The 18069-nt window shown below is 34.6% G+C and overlaps 1 protein-coding gene across 1 annotated transcript in view; it reads left to right on the plus strand.

Annotated features, from left to right (window-relative positions):
* Positions 1-18069, plus strand: part of DPY19L2 (dpy-19 like 2) — a 94870-nt gene that overhangs the window by 21345 nt on the left and 55456 nt on the right. The window contains exons 7-9 of the mRNA XM_007128292.4: positions 2928-2985; positions 4696-4787; positions 7485-7584. Coding sequence (XP_007128354.2) covers positions 2928-2985; positions 4696-4787; positions 7485-7584 — 250 coding nt within the window. The remainder of the gene's footprint in view (positions 1-2927; positions 2986-4695; positions 4788-7484; positions 7585-18069) is intronic.

Raw genomic sequence — 18069 nt, forward strand, 5'->3', positions numbered from 1 at the left:
GAAATGCACAGGGCCTAAAATAGTTGAGACAATCCTGAAGAAAATGTGAGAACTTACTTCATTAATTATTTCTGTATTATAAAGCTAATGTAAATAAGACAATGTGATATTGGCATAGAGATAGACAAATAGATCACTGGAATAAAGTAGAACCCAGAAGCAGAAATGTATATTGTTATACACTTGGTATATGACAAAGTGGATATTACAGATCAGTGGGTAAGGATAGGCTTCTCAATAAATGGTGCTGAAATAATGGGGAGATCATATGGAACAAAGCGAAGTCAGAACTTACGAAAAACAAATCCTAGTTGGATTAAAAACTCAAATGTGATAGACAAAATTATAAAATGTTTAAAATGTTATATAGAAGATTATCATCAGTAACTTGGGGGTAAGAAAGGATTTCTTAAACAAGGTACAAAAGTCCAGCCATGAAGAAAAAAACTGATAAATTTGATGAAAAGAATTTAAGTTCCTGAAGATATAATAGAATGAAAAGATAAGCCAGGAGCTGGGAAAAGATACTGCAAAGCATGTACGCAATGTGGTATCCAGACTTACATTCGTTAATTTGACAAATACTTATTGAATGCCTACTGTGACTGGGAGCAGTATTCTAGGTGCTAGGAAAACAAAACAAACAATCCCTGTCCTCATGGAATTTATATTCTAGGGGATAGACAAAGACTAAGAAGATAGACCACCCAACTGAAAATCAGACAAAATATTTATGAATAGACATTTCCCAGAAGAATTCCAGATTGCCAATAAACATATGTAAAATTGACCACCATCATTAATTATGGGGAAAATACTAATTTAAACCACAATGAGATACCATTTCACACCTACCAGATTGACAAAGGCAACTTTTAACCCTGGTGGGTGGATATATAAATTAGTACAGCTATTTTGGAAAAATGGTGTGCATTATCTACTAATTTGAAGATATAGATACCTTATAACTCAGCAATTCCAATTTAAAGTAAATATGCCTAAGAAACTCTTTTATGTACACTAGAAAATATATACAAGAACATAGCAGCATTGTTTGTAGTAGCTCCAAACTAGAAACAACTTAAAATGTCCTTCAGCAGAGAAGTGTACACATTGTAGGTTTATTAATACAGTGAAATACTGTACAACAATGATAATGAACTATAGCTACAAACATCAACATGGAAAAATCTTACAAATATAATGTTGAATGAATCAAGGCATGCACAAAATTAAAAAATACTGCATACTTATATTTGTATAACGTTTAAATACAGATTAAATGATAGTATGATATGTATGTAGAAGCAGTTAGATTGGTAATCACAAAACTCAGGATAGTGGCTGTCTTTTAAGGGGTGGCAAGTGAGGTCTCAGGGTGTGATCAGTTTTCTGTTTCAATGATATATGGTAGTTACAAGAATATCCACTTTATAAGTGTTCTATAAGCTATCTAGAAATTTTTATGTACTTTTATATATGTGTGCCACATAGGAAAAATACATAAGCTCATCAGTATTTTGAGGGAAAGGATTACTTTTATATTATGTTAACAGGCTTTAAAATATTCTAGTTTAAAAAATAGTTTGTATTTATTATGCTTTTTTCAAATATGGAAAATGTTACACAAGACTAAGACATTTTAAAAGTTAGTATTTTTCATTGGGAGAGCTACCCAAAAGGTGATAGTCTTCTCTAAATTGGTTACACAGTTCTAGAATATCAAATACATTATTAGGCTCCAGTAGTTAAGAAGGATATGTAGATATAACATATGTTGGCTATAAAAGTGTCACCAAAACTGTGAGGAGATTAGAAACTATGGCATATGAGAATATAAGAAACAAAAGAAATAGGGATTTGGGGAAAATTTTCTATTTCTTACCTTGGCCACCCTCCCACACTGGCACTAACTTGGAAGGTAGATATTCCATTTCTATTCTTTTGGTGGTTAATGATAAAATGTTAACATGCATATCTAACTCGATCAAGTCTAAAATTAATTGATATCTTTCCTCTTCTTTTTGATCAGTACAAGGAATTTCAGAACACTTTACTTCAAAACAGCCCCTAGCATCTTGTAATTATTACCGTAATTTAGTACTTCTAGTACCCCTCCACAGCAGTCATCACTGTTATTTTCTGTTGTCAAATCTTCCTTAGATTTATCCACATGTTCCTAGTTTCTATATGCAGCATTTGTTCTTGCTTCTCACACCTTCCTCCTTTCAATTTCTTCTTTTCTGATGTGCGTCCTTTGAATTTCCCTTAGTGAAAATCTGTTAAAGGTAAATTATTTCCCATTGGCTTTCCTCTGCTTGTTTTGTTAAACTCATTCCTTCCTTTTTTCAATCATTCAACCAGTATTTATTGTCTTCCGAGTCTGAAGCTGTGTATATAATGATGAACAATACTTTAAAGAAAAGGCAACTTTAAGAAGTCGTTTTTAATCTTTGATTATAATCAGCCATCCTTGATCTCAGTTTTGTATCCTACATTGTTGTTTCTTGGGACTCAACAAAAGAATATTTGCGGTAGTTTAGATGGTTCAGTTACCGCTAAATGAAACCGTTAGACTCTTCATTTTCAGTCACTGAAATCCAATTTGGAATGACAAAAATTTGCCTCCACTTAGAATATTCAAAGAATGCAGTATAGACTCTGAAGTACTGGCCCGTTTGTTAAAAATTATCTTATGTTCACATAGAAAATATTTTAAATATAAATTAATACCATTCAGATTACCTTGTATGTACACTTTGTATGCTTGTACATTCAAGAGTAAAACATCAACTACATGGGCACTTTTGAAATTTTTACTGTTATTTTATATGGTTTAGTACTATGACATTTTAAAATCTAAGATAATTTTGTGAAAAACTCACTGTATTTTACATGAATTTTGATTGTTTACACTTTTTTTACAGTGGGACTCAACTTGGAGGTCTAATTACAGTATTATGCTACTTTTTCAACCATGGAGAGGTTTGTTTTCTAGAAAATAATTTGTAGACATAGAAGGGGTGGTATAGGAACAAGGAAACTTACTCATCAAAACAGTATTTAATTGTATATTACTTAGGACTTGACAGTATTTTAAAGAACCTTGTGTTGTAAGTTGATGTTTCAATCATGTTGATCCACATTTTTACATAATAATTAGAATTTATGATGTGAGCTGTCTTGCCTGGTTTTAGCATGTATATATGTTACATATATTTTGTAGAAGAAGGAAGTACTATATTTGTTGAGTTCAGGCACTTTATGTACATTATCTCACTCCCCAAACTTTTTAGGGAGGTAGCTATTATCCTCACAGTAGAAGATATGAAATTGAAATTTGGAGAGGTTAAGTTACGTACTCAAGATTACACATTCACGGCATGATGAATCTGGGTTTCCTCTTCTACATCTTTCTGGCTCTAAAACCTCACTTCTTTCTATTACATCATTCTGCCTTTTCAATTACACAAAATGCTGAATTCAAAATACAAATTAACTTACTAACTCAGCCCAATAAGACATGGTCCACCTCAAAAGAGTTCATGGAAACTTATTTGGAATATGATAGATTCATTCAACACAATATCAAGTACAAAACGTGTGCCAGAGTCCGTGTTAGATGCTGAGGATATGGCCAAGAAAAGTGGAAGAATCTGACTGCTAGTTTTTGGAAGCAAAATATGTAATATGTTATGGCACAGATTATATAGGGTAGAAGTCTCTATCCATTACTATTGGGAAAGGTAGATACTTGGTTAATTTTAAAAAATCAGTTAGACAAGGGAATCATAAAAATTATACATAAGTATCTTAAATATATTAACTTAAAGCAAACAAATACATTGTCAGTCACCAGTGTATTAGTATAAACACAAGACCTTTTCTTTGAGTATGCCAGATGACTGACACTATGAGTTGACCTTCTTATACATACCGTAACTCACCTTCCGAGGTTTACGATTTTGGTTTCCTGGAAGAAGAGCAATAAATTTTAAGACTCTTGAAAGGTTGTAAGAGTTTAGATTCTTTCTAGAATTTCAGAATTCTTGATATAAAATTTTATAATATTCCCACCCATATGTTTTGGAAATAGTTTTAAAGTCTATATGAAAATTTAATTAATACTTTCATTGTATACATCATATCAGTGAATCCCAAATACTTCTAGTTGTTTTTAGAAATTTATAGTTAATTCTTTCAAAGGTATATTTCACAAATTCAGAGACAGTCTTAATTACTTGTAATGGGTGTCTATACACATTAAACTTGTCATGTGTAAACATTTGGTGTTTGTGAATGCCCTAGGTGACATTTGTTTAGATATTTTTCTGAGCATGTATAAATCCCAAAGCCCTGGGATGCCCAGGGTCATCACTGAAGAGCTGGAATGTGGATCTGGTTTGTCTTTCCCAGAATTCTCACTGCTCCTAACCCTATCATCTTGTTTGTCCTTCGAATGTCCTTATGTTTGGCCTGGTCTTTCACTTGTTTCTGGACTTGCTAGTTAATGGCTCTCTATCTAATGGCTATGTGCTGTAAGAGAACTCCAAAAACTGAGGAGCTATACCGGGTATCCAGAAATAAATGAGCCTAGTATTAAAATTACTAAAACCAGCCCACCCATGATTTTTTTAATTAATTGTGTTTATTGCAATGGAACATAGAGTGAGGTAAGCATTTTATTGATTTCAGGCTACTCGGGTGATGTGGACACCACCTCTCCGGGAAAGTTTTTCATATCCATTTCTTGTACTTCAGATGTACATCTTAACTGTGATTCTCAGGTAATTTTTATTTATAAAACGAAACTAGCTAAATTGTAAGTTTGTAATCGTTAGTAATTATAACTTACTAAATTTAGACTCTATTTTTTAAAATTACTTCAAACATAAATTATGTGTCCAGTTTAAAAAAAAATCTAAAATTGCTATGTAAAAAATCGCTTTCTACTTAAGAGTCTAGGCTACCACTTAAGAGTCTAGGCTACAGGTTTTACATAGCTATGTTATGTTTTAATAAACCAATATGTATGTGTTCATATATATTCGGTAAAGATGCAAAGGTTTTTGAGAAAGTATTACTTTTTTCCCTCAATGCTTATGTACTCTGACTCATTGTTGTCCATCCTGTGGTTTTGATGAAGCATGAAAAAAGTTCTATGCACAAGTGAATTTGGGAAATGCTAGGTTGGATAGATAAGGAGTATCTATATTCATATGTTTATGAATATTTCTGAACTATAGATGTTTCTAGAAGCTCAACCAAAGTTTCATCTCAGCTGTTTTTCCTGGTCACATTTTTTGGTTGGTATTAATTTTATAAGCATTTCAGAAATTTTAAAAGTCTGAGGAACAACAACAAAAACATAAATAGTAGAATACTATAAATACCATAGAGATAGGTTCATAGACTGTTCATAAGATCTCTTATTATTATTATTTTTTTTTTTTGTGGTATGCGGGCCTCCCCCTGCTGCGGCCTCTCCCGTTGCGGAGCACAGGCTCCGGAGCGCAGGCAGGGGCCATGGCTCACGGGCCCAGCAGCTCCGCGGCACGTGGGATCCCCCCAGACCGGGGCGCGAACCCGGCTCCCCTGCATCAGCAGGCGGACGCGCAACCACTGCGCCACCAGGGAAACCCAAGATCTCTTATTGAGACAGTGATCACTGTCCCCTCCAAACTCCCAGAGAAACTCGTAGTTCACTTACTAGTACCCATCAGATTTTGCCTATATTAAGATCATTTGTGTACATGTCTTCTTTCTTTCTTAAAACTGTAAATTAGTTAATAAAGCATACGTACACAAATGTCTAAACATACACTTAATGTATTAAAATGCCACTGGAAATAGAGACCATGCCACATTTATCTCTTTAACCATGGAGCCCTTAGCACACTGCCATGTAGACATTTAAGGCCCTTATATGTTAGCTTAAAGAAGGTAAATAAAGGCATACTGGCATGACTACCAACCTCTAGAAAGGTGCAGACTACCTTGTGGTTTGTTAACCTACATGAAAGTTTATTTATGGATTGAATATGGATTTGGGAATCTGATCCTTATCCGGATTTCTATACCTTTGCTCTAAACCTTATCTTCTCTCAAAGATTATGGCAGAGGAAGCTGCCTATTTATCCGCACTCATTCCCAGTTAAATTTCTAGAAAGATGGTTTATTTTCCATTTTTATTTTTTGAAGTGATATTAGTCTGACCAATCAGAGATTTCATGGAATTAAATATGTTGATTAGAACATTTAGAATTGTATTCTTGAGTGCATGTGTTATACTCCATACCTTAGCCAAAAGTAATTTTTATTTTATAAATATAACTGAGTACTTTGTGAATATATTTTGCGATAATATTATTGAACAATAAGATCATTAAAAATTTTGCTTTTGAAAATTTATATACCATAGTACAAGAATTTATGGAAATCCAATACAACCTTTATAAAAAGAAGAGTTACAGTTTTATAATTTACATAAAATGTGTGCATTTCTTTTTTTCATATTTTAAAAGGTACTAAAATCTATGTGGTAAAAGGTATTGGTTACTGATAAATCTCATGATTGCAGAATGGATGGTTTAAACTTCAATATGCATTAGTTTAACTGTATTCCAGAATTATTTCTTTAAAGTCATTGTTTAAAATCTCTTTCTTTAAGTTTTTCTCATAGTCGTTAGCTTATTATTTCACCAGGACTTATACTTTTCTTCATTGCTTTTTTTTTTTTTGTGGTATGCGGGCCTCCCCCTGTTGTGGCCTCTCCCGTTGCGGAGCACAGGCTCCGGACGCGCAGGCCCAGCGGCCATGGCTCACGGGCCCAGCCGCTCCGCGGCATGCGGGATCCTCCCAGACCGGGGCGCGAACCCGGTTCCCCTGCATCGGCAGGCGGACGCGCAACCACTGCGCCACCAGGGAAGCCCCCTTCATTGCTTTTTGAAACATAAAAGTGGTGGTATATGAAAGTTATTGCTGCTCATGTAGTATAAATATCTTGAGGTATGCAAGGTCAGTTCAGATTCTATCTTCTGACATTCTTGCTGGAGTATTAAATTTCTAATATCATGCATAGTTAAAGAAAAATAAATTTTTAGTTGAATATAGTTGATTTACAATATTTTATTAGTTTCAGGTATACAGAATAGTGATTCATTATTTTTACAGATTATATACTCCGCTAAAAGTTTATAAAATAATGACTCGAATTCCGTGTGCTATATGTTTAAGATACCTACTGATAAACTAGATACAATACTTTATTTAAAGCTCTAATTTTGTTTGTTTTATTTTAAGCATTTTTATAACCCAAATATTTTAAGTTCTTCTTAATGAGCTTTTAAAACTTAACTATATTTTGTTGTCTAACATTAAAGGTAAGGGGATCAATAGATTTTAGCATTTTGCAACTAGTCATTCAGTTTAATGATAGGCTACTTTTATAGTAAAACTTACTGGTGTCAATTCTCTCCATTAAGGACTTCGAACAATAGTAAAAAGCATTTTATTGCACTCTGCCTTTCCAATGTTGCTTTTATGCTTCCCTGGCAATTTGCTCAGTTTATACTTTTTACACAGGTAAGATGATTTTAAACTAATTTAAGTTGAATGCAAGATGTGCTTGGTTGTTTCCATAGGAAAAATTTTTTTTATTGAAGTATAGTTGATTTACAATATTGTGCTAATTTCTGCTTTACGGCAAAGTGACTCAGTTATACACATATATACATTCTTTTTTATATTCTTTTTCATTACAGAGAAGTTTAAAATGTGATTATATTTGTGCCCTAATAGATTTTCAAAATATGGAATAATTATAAAGTTTATATACGTGTGTGATTTTTTAAAATCATATAAATCTACCTTCTGTTAATGTGTTGGTTAGTTAGGCAGATATTAAACCTGCAAAAGACTTTTTCCTCTTATTTTAATCCATAATTTTTCCTGTTGGTATTTGAGATGATCTCTGTAAACCTGCCTGTAGATTTTCCTTTTGTCTGAGGAATCATTTTAGGTGCCAAGCTGCACAACATGGTAAGGGCCACTTCGATTCTTCATGGTAGGGGATTTCTGCTTCTAATCCAGCTAAATGTTGGCTGTTCTGTCTGAAGAGCAGAATCTTACTGGACACCATTTCTCAGAGCTTTAATCATGGTATTATTCAGTGAATTGAGGCCATATCCTGTTTCTTCAAACAACTAAGTAACTAATGGCAAGAAACTGAGCTGGGGAAGCAGAGAGTAAAAGGTCAATTTTGATGGAATTTCCTACTGTGATTTTTCCTTAGAACTCCTTTCCACCTAACTAACAAACACTGATAATATGTAATGATGTTCTTTATTGGCAGTGAGAAATTCTGCCAAGAATCCTTGTGCTGCCAATTGTCTACAAAGAATGAAGTTATAACCACAACTTAATTGATGCTGCATGTTTAAAGCATGTTTAGAGTATTCCCTCTGCCTTACTTCCTTATATTTGGTCTATAACTAACACAGAATTTCTGTGGTTTTCATTATTTGCATATGCCAACATAGTAGAATAGATTTCTAATGTGCATCATTTCCTAGCAAGGAAATGTATTAATTTAGCTCCTTGGGTAATTTTGATATTGCTTTAATGATTTTCTATCCATTCAAAAGGTATACTAGACTTTTAGTTGTTGTTGTTGTTGTTGTTTTGAGATGTAATTAACATTTTGTAAGCTTAAGATATACAGTGTATTGATTTAATACATTATTATATTGCAATATGATTATCCCCTGATTAACACCATAGTGTTAGTTAACACCTTTATCAAGTCACATAATTATTATTTCATTCTTGTGGTGAGAATGTTTAAGATCTAGTTTCTTAGCAACTTTGAATTATATGATACAGTATTGACTATAATAATTATGCTATGCATTAGATCCCCAGAACTTATTCATCTTCTGGTTGCAAGTTTGTATACTTTGTCCAGCATCTCTCTAATTCCCCCACCCCCAAGCCCCTGTTAATCACCATTCTACTCTCTGTTTTTACAACTTTGGCTTTTTTAGATTCTACATACAAGTGATATAATAAAGTATTTGTCTTTGTCTGACTTATCTCACTTAGCATAATGCCTTCAAGGTCCATTTGTGTTGTCACAAATGGCAGGATTTATATATATATATATATGCGTAGCACATCTTCTTTATCCATTCATCTGTTGACAGACACTTAGGTTGTTTCCATACCTTGGCTATTGTGCATAATGCTGCAGTAAACATAGATGTGTAGATATCTCTTCAATATTCTGTTTTCATTTCCTTTGGAATATGTACCCAGAAGTGGGATTGCTGGATCATATGGTAGTGGTATTTTAAATTTTTTGAGAAACCTCCATAGTGTTTTTCATAGTGGCTCCACCAATTTATTTACATTCCCACTAACAGTGCACAAGGGTTTCCTTTCCTCCACATCCTCACCAACATTTGTTTTCTTTTGTCTTCTTGATGATAACCTTTCTAATAGGTATGGAGGGATATCTTACTGTGGATTTGATTTTATTTCCCTGATGATTAATGATGTTGGGTGTCTTTTCATGTACCTGTTGGCCATTTGGATGTATTATTTTGAAAAATATTTATTGTTCCTCTACCCATTTTTTAATCAGTTTTTTTTCGTTATTGAGTTGTATGAGTTCTTTATACATTTTGGATATTAATATTTCACCTAATATATGATCTGCAAATATTTTCTCCATTGCATAGGTTGCCTTTTCATTTTGTTGATTGTTTCCTATGCTGTGTGGAAGCTTTTTATCAATAGTTTGATGTAGTCTCACTTGTTGATTTTTGCTTTTGTTGCTTGTGCTTTTGGTGTTACAATCCAAAAAAATCATTGCCAAGATGAGGGTCAAGGAGCTTATTCCCTAAGTTTTCTTCTAGGGGTTTTATGGCATCAGGTCTTATATTTAAGTCTTTAATCCATTTTAAGTTAATTTTTGTGAGTGGTGTAAGATAGAAGTCCAATTTCATGTAAATATCCAGTTTTCCTGACACCATTCATTGAAGACATTATTTTTCCCCCTAAGTATTCTTGGCTTCCTTGTCAAATATTAATTGACAGTATATGCATGGGTTTACTTATGGTCACTCAGTCTGTTCCATTGCTGTGTATATTAGTCTTTATTCCTGTACCATACTGTTTTGATTACTGTAGTTGATAGAGTAATGGGGGTTCCTTATATGTTACAGTCCTTTTTTTTTTTTTTTTGCTGCTTTTAGGATTCTCTCTGTCTTTGATTTTTGAGTTTCATTATAGTGTGTCTTAGGGAAGGTATTTTTCAATTACAATAATGGGGTGATTTATTAGCTTTGTGAACTTGCATGTCCAAATCTCTTCATAGGTTTGAGTTCTCAGCTATTATTTCTTTAAATAAACTTTCTGTCCCTTCTCCCTCTCTTTTCATAGCACTCTGGTGATTCTCTTATTTGATCATTTGATATTTTCATATAAATCACATAGACTTTCTTCACTCTTTTTCATTCTTTTTTCTTCGTTCTCCTCTGACAGCGTATTTCAAAGTTCCTATCTAACTCACTGTTCTGTCTTCTGTTTGGTCTATTCTGATGTTGATACTCTATTGCAGTTTTCATTTCATTCATTGAATTCTTCAGTTCCAGAATTTGTTTTGTTCTTTTAATCATTTTTATCTTTGTTAATCTTCTCACATTGTTCATGTATTGTTATCCTGATTTCATTGAATTGTATTTCTGTGTTTTCTTGTATCTCATCGAGTTTCCACAAAACAGCTATTCTGAATTCTTTATCAAGTAAATCGTAGAATTCTGTTAGAGTTTGGTTACTGGAGGACTATTGAGATTTTTTGGTGATGTCATGTTTCCTTGATTCTTCATGTTCCTTGAAGTTTTGTGTTGCAGTTTTTGCATTTCAGGTTGCCTTCAGGTGGGATGTATTCTTCGTTCATCCTGCTTATATCTGGGGTTTTCTCTGACCTTATATGGATACACCTGCTTCATGCTTCTTGCTCCCTCTGTGGCAGAATTATTAAGCTTGTATGTCTTTTCTAGACAGGCCCACAGACCCTGGCCTCTTTTTCACATGAGCTCCTTATCTACTAGAACTCACTCTTACTGCCACACTAAGGAACATGAAAAAGGAGCCAGCTGCAGAGTCGGGGGAGGTGTGAGTTTAACACTCAGGAGGTGTCAAGAGTGCCTGCAGGCCAAGTGGAGGGATCCTTGGGTGGTTTTCTCAGCAGCTGGTAGGCAGGTTTCCTGCCAGAGTCCTGAGCACAACCAGAAGGAACTGCATCCTTTTAGTGCCTTCTGATATTCTTATTTGCCTCTTTCTCAATCTCCTACCTGCCCCAGTCAAGGAGGTCGCACCACAGAGCTCTGAGTGCTGTGGGAAAGAAATTGTTTTTTCCAGCAATGTCCTGCATAGCTGGGGATGCCAGGCACACACTCATCATTCTCCCTTTCCCCCATGGGAGAGGTTGCCACTGGCTAGTTCAGGCTCTCACTGTGCCACCTTGGGGATAGGGTGGTGTTGGCAAAGTTCCTCTTACTCCCTCTAGTGCGTCCAAACTCATATATATTTTTGTTCCAATGAAGTGCTTGAGCCTCTCCTCAGGAAGACTGGATTCTACAGGGCTCTCTTGTCTGTGGGTGTCTGCCCAAGTCAGTATCCAGATTTTCTTCAACCATAGCTGAGAAGAGCTGGGACTAGTTCACTGGCTCCTACTTATTCCACAGCCTGTGCTGAGGTCTGTCTGCCTATTACCAGATACATAGGTGGGCAAGACTCCTTCTGGGACCCTTGGCATATGGTGCTGGATCCCACAACTTCCACAGAGGCACTTTTGTTCATGGATGGATGCCAAATTTTAGTTGTTAAAAGGCGGAGGCAGAAAAGCAGGACATCTTATGCTGCCATGATGCTGACGTAACTCCCAGCTTTTCGTTTTCTGAATTAACGTATAAAGTTTTGTTTGCTTGTGTTTTTTTTTTTTTTTTTGCTTGTGTTTTTGTTTTTTAATACTAACATGAAGATAATTCAAAGTTATTATTCTGGGAGTGTTCTAAGACTTTTATTCTTGATTATATTTTTCACAGATTAAAGTTAAAATTAGTTCATGTCTCTTGCACATATTGTCTGAGAAATGGGGCTGAAGGACTCAAGGATTGGCTATATTTTAAAGGAAAAAAATTAAAAGCAACAGTTGTAGAAACCTAGAATATTTGGAGTGAGAAGACCTTAAAGCATTATCATTCTTAAGAAACTGAGAAATTGTGACTTACTTATTCAGTAACTGGATTTTAATTTATAATATGCTCTATTTTCTTATATTTTATTAGAGAATTCCCATTCATGTAGGAGAGATTGTTATGACCAAGGACAGTAAAAGGGATAGCTGCAGGAAGGAGGTTATAAAATCAGAAGTGATAGAGATGCAGATTATTTCCGGAAGAGATAGTAACAATATATCTATACAAAACTGGTTGTCAATTTCATATTCTTTCTTTATATAACTGATTCTTTGCTTGGGATATATATAAAGCCATATCTCTTTTAATATTTAAATTAATGTGACTCCATGCCCTCATCCTGCTTATAAGAAGATTATTTTCTTCCCTCCCTGGAGTTTCTCTTCCAACGATAAGCCCATCGGCCATTTATTTGGGCCAAATATCAGGACTAGATGTTTTTGCCTCACTGTTGAAGCCAGAAATGAGACTACTTGTATCTGGAGGATTCAGAAATCTGGGTACACAGTCAAAGCCACCACACTGCTGTTTAGCAAAACTTACCCCTTCTGCATAGAATTCGACCCTCAGTTAACCTTCTAGCTCTCTTCCCTTAGAAACCTGCTCGTGTTGTGTGACCATGATGTTACTAGGCACATTGCTTGGCGATTGCCTAATTGCATCGAAGAGGAAGAAATTGTAAGTGAGCAAAGTTCTTCCTGAGGGGGATGCCTTGACTTCGGGCTTCCTTAAGTGAAGTGACTCTTTCAAGTGTCATTTCCCTTGCAGAAGTTTCCATGGGTTATGGATCTTCTAAGCCAGAGTGGCTTCTGCATTTATGTGATGTGCATCTTCTTTCTTTGCTCCTGAGCTGTCACCTGGGGTGAGGCTACCATGAAGACTTCTTTGAGAGCTTCCACTGAAGAGAAATATCTGAATCTGTCCTGCTGACAAGTCCTGTTCCCTGTCCTACAGCTTTCTGAATGAACCAGAGGCCAAGTGTGAACTAAAAACCCCCTGGTTTGCATTGACGTCAAGAACTCAAATTCACCTTCTTGAAGATAGAAAACTCCTAACAGCCATAGATGCCAAGTGCTTCACACTAAAATTGGCCTGGACTCCGTGCTTTTACTTATGAGTGGCACCATTTTCTTTCTTGTAAATGTCTCATAGCACGCCTGCAGTGCTGAGATAGCTGAGTTGATTCATAAGGAATTTCAGCATCAGCTAAATGCTGTCTGTAGAACTAGGCTTCTCCTAAAAAAGAACTGCAGTTCTGGTGTACAGTTCTTGTGAGTGAGCTCACAAGTTCAGAATTCTATCATCTACCCAATGTGTTTGTTTTTCAATTTCCTTGGGGTTCTGTCTTGCCAAATTAGGATTATATTAGTTTTTTGGAGATGTTCAAGTATTGGTGAGTCTCAGAAAGGTTTTCCACCAGGAGACTCATGGCTCCTTATGAAACATTTTTCCAGTTCCTTTGTCTTTACTGAACATCAAATTTCACACACCAAGGGTCTGAGAAAGGACAGTTTTTTGGCAAGTCAAATCAACCTTTTGTTCAAGAAGAGTCTTTGATCTACAAAACAAAAGGTCACCAAAATGTTTTTTTCCAAGGGGAGTTGATGTTTCTTCTTCTGGATGTAGAAGCAGCTACTCTTACTATAAATGTCAGCTTCTCTTTCTGAAAGCTTTGTCTGACCTTGCATCTTGTTGTTAAACTCAGTCTACAGGTTGATTTCTTTCTATTAGTTTGACAATGTTTATTTTGGCCACAGTGGTTAAAATATAGTTTATTCTATATGTGTAAACTAACAGGGAATCAAGAATTAGCTTACAGAAGGGATTTATAGTTTCATTCCTTATACACAGTTTTATTTAAAATTTATTTTAAATGCCTGTACTCATTTCTGGTTTCAGGAACAAAATTGGTCCACGCATTTGAACAGATTAAAAACTCTTTATTGTTTCATGGAAACAAATTTTGCCCTATCCTCAGAACTACTTATCTTGAGAAGTATGATGAAAGGAGGCAAGAATAGAAGTCAGTTTTCTACATTTTCACAACAGAATGTTGACTCTGCTGCTTGTATCTCAATGAGAGGGCTTTCTTTTCAACCAGCAGTTCAAATAGCAACAGTCCAGCTATTAAGCACAATTTTCTCCTGTGAAGTTTTTTTTTTTTTTTTTTTTTTAGCCAAAGTGTAAATATGATGTTTAAGAAGAGGGGTCTAGATCTGCATATCCTAACAGTATTGGTCTATGGGAGGAGGGAAAGGGAGACTAACATATACCAGACTTCAGTATTATAGTTTATTTCATTTAATCCTCAAGGAGTCCAGGCACATGGGTATTATTAATTTACGATTACAGATGAAGACACTGAGGCTCAGACATTAAGTTAAAATCAAGTCGGCCTACTTCAGAGCACCAACACTTTCCAATTTATTTTTGTTGCATCTCTAGGGTCTTTCAACTCTTTTCTGTTGAAGGCCACACACTTGGCTGTGTTGTCTTATTTCCTTACTAAAATGCCTTCGGTTTTCATGAAGCGTTAATAAAAGAAATATGCATTTAAAGAATACTTCTCTACCTTTTGTAAAACCATAATTAATTGAGTCTACTGTATTACCTAATTGCTTTTCTACATAAGAATCTGTATGATACATTTTTCATAATTAGTGTCAAGATTAATTTTCTTCACAAAGTAAATTTATGAACTTCCTTTTAACAACTATAGTTATTTTATTAAATGAGCTGGACACGCTTTCTCACAATGTCTCTTAAAACCTATATTTTAGACTTGTCCCCATCCCCAAATTTATATACATACTGTATTCCTTTCCTTTTCAGTTTGACAATAAGTGTGATTGCAGTAAATAAAAACTTTGAAGATTTTTAAAATATTGTGTCTTCTGATCAAAGAACATGATATATATCTACTTATTTAGTTCTTAATGTCTATCAATAACGTTAATATAGATTTTTTGAGATCTTACAGATCTTTCATTAGATTTGTTCCCAGGTATTTTCTATTTTTGTTGCATTTTAAAAGATTGATTATATTTGTTAGATATGGGGTTCTACGTATGTTAAGCAAAGTGTGTTAATTGTATTCTAATCTTTTAGATTTCTACTATTTTTGTTTGCTTTCAGTTACTAGAGGAGGAACGTGTTAAAGTCTTCCATTATAACAGTGATTTGTCTGTATCTGCTTTTAGCTATGTAAATTCTTGCTTTAAACATTTTGATGCAACATCATTATGTGCACAGTTATTATATAGTCCTTTTATTTTTATGTAATGAGCCTTAAATTTTTTTAAAGTGTATTTGTGTGTATGTGTGTGGTAAGAACACTGAACATGAGATACACCCTCTTAATAGAGTTTTAAGTGTACAGTATAGGTATTGTTATCTATAGACACATGTTGTATAATAGATCTCTAGAAGTTATTGACCTTGAATAACTGAAATCTTATGTGTGTTGATTAGCAACTTCCATTTACTCTTCCCCTTAGCCCTTGGCAATCCGTATTCTATTATCTATTTCTGTGAATTTGACTATTCTAAATACCTCTGATAAATGGAACCATGCAGTATTTGTCCTTCTGTGACTGGCTTAATTTACTCAGCATAATATTCTCATCCATATTGTTGCATGTTATAGGATTTCCTTCTCTTTTAAGGCTGATACTATTCTGTTGTATGTGTATAACACTTAAAATCCATTCTACCGTTGATTGTCATTTAGGCTATTTCCATATCTCGGGTATTGTGAACAGGGCTGCAGTGAACAGGAGAGTGCTAATATCTCTTCAAGATCCTGTTTTCAATTCCTTTGGATAAATACTTAGAAGTGGAAATACTGGATCATATGCTATTTCTGTTTTTAATTTTTGAGGAACCTCCATACTGTTTTCCTTGGCAGCTGCATAATTTTGCATTCCCATTAACAATGTGAAAGGATTCCCTTTTTTTCACATCCTCACTAATACTTGTCATTTGTTTTTTTGAAAATAGCCATCCTAACAGGTGTGAGATAATATATCATTATGGTTTTGATTTGCATTTCACTGATGATTAATGATATTGAGTGTTTTTTCATATATCTGTTGGCCATTTGTATATCTTCTTAGGATAAATAGCTGTTCAATTCTTTGCCCATTTTTTAATTGTTATTAGTTTTTTGCTAGAGTAATATGAGTTCGTTATATATTTTGGATATAACCCCTTATCGGATATATGGGGTATTTTCTCCCATTCCATAGGTTGCTGTTTACCCTTTCGGTGTTTCCTTTGCTGTGCAGAAGCTTTTTACTTTGATGTAATCTCACTTGTCTTATATCTGATAAGAGATTAATATCATCAAAATAAGAGCTAACAAGTGTTGGTGAGGATGTGGGGGAAAGGGAACCCTTGTGCACTGTTGATGGGAGTGTAAATTGGTGCAGCCACTATCGAAAACAGTATGGAGGCTCCTCAAAAAATTTAAAATTGAACTACCATATGATCTAGTAATCCCACTTCTGGGTATATATCCAAAGGAAATGAAAACAGAATATTGAAGAGATTATCTGCCCTTCTATGTTTATTGCAGCATTATTCATAATAGCCAAGTTATGGAAATAACCTAAGTGTCTGTCAACAGATGAATGGATAAAGAAGATGCGCTACGTAAATATACAATGGAGTATTACTCAGCCATGAGAAAAAGGAAATCCTGCCATAGGACATAGATGGACCTTGAGGGCATTATGCTAAGTGACATAAGTCAGACAGAGAAAGACAAATACTGTATTATATCACGGGATATAATATTAGTATCATGTATTAGTATTTAGTTTGGAATCTAAAAAAACCAAACTTATAGAAACAGAGTTGAATGGTGGCTACCAGGGCCTGAGGGGTGTGGGAAGTAGGAAGATATTGGCAAAGGGTACAAACTTGCAACTAGAAGATGAATAAGTTCTGGCGATCTATCATATAGCATAATGATTGTAGTTAACGTTATTGTTTTATATACTTGAACATTGGTAAGAAAGTAGATCTTAAATGTTCTCACCACAAAAATGCAATGAGAATTTCATGACATGATGAAGGTGTTAGCTAACACTGCAGTGGTAATAATACTGTAATATATAAGTGTATCAAATCAACAGGTAGTATACCTTAAACTTACACAATGTTTTAAGTCAAGTATATCTCAATAAAGCTGAAAAAAAAAATAATAGAGGGATCCTTGGTAGAGACTCTCAGCTTAATAAAAGGGACAAATTTCTTAAATCCAGTAAAGTTCTGATTATCCATTAGCTGGAATTTTAGTTGGAACCACTTTATGCCTTCCCCATCCATTTGTGGGGAGGAGGTAGGTAGTAAGGTATTTACGCTGGGAGAAGAAAAAATGACAGGAAGTTTGAGAGTAAGATATTAGCACCAAACTCCCAAATTCTGGGTAGTTGATCTATAGAATATACTTATAACAATTTATGCATTTTGAGATTCTATGACCTTGCCTGAGCTTGCTTTATGAGGCACTTGATAATGTGTTGAAACGAAGTTTGCAGAGATATTTGTGTCCTTGCCTTTTTTTCCACACCACCAGCAAATAAGTTTCTTTAAGGTGGAGATAGCATTGGCCCTCTAGTATCCATTGAATGGATTTGAATTTATAGCATCGTTTCTAAGAAAACTATACTTTAAGCTCCAAGCAATTAAGTTATAAGAAAAGTTCTGAGAAACCATATTCAGGTAAATTGGTTGTTACTTGAAAGTATTACCATCTTCAACTGGCACCTCTTGAAATAAAAATCTCGTTGGAATTCTTGAA

The sequence above is a fragment of the Physeter macrocephalus genome, chromosome 5 (genome assembly GCF_002837175.3).
Source record: "Physeter macrocephalus isolate SW-GA chromosome 5, ASM283717v5, whole genome shotgun sequence".
Classification (NCBI taxonomy): domain Eukaryota; kingdom Metazoa; phylum Chordata; class Mammalia; order Artiodactyla; family Physeteridae; genus Physeter; species Physeter macrocephalus.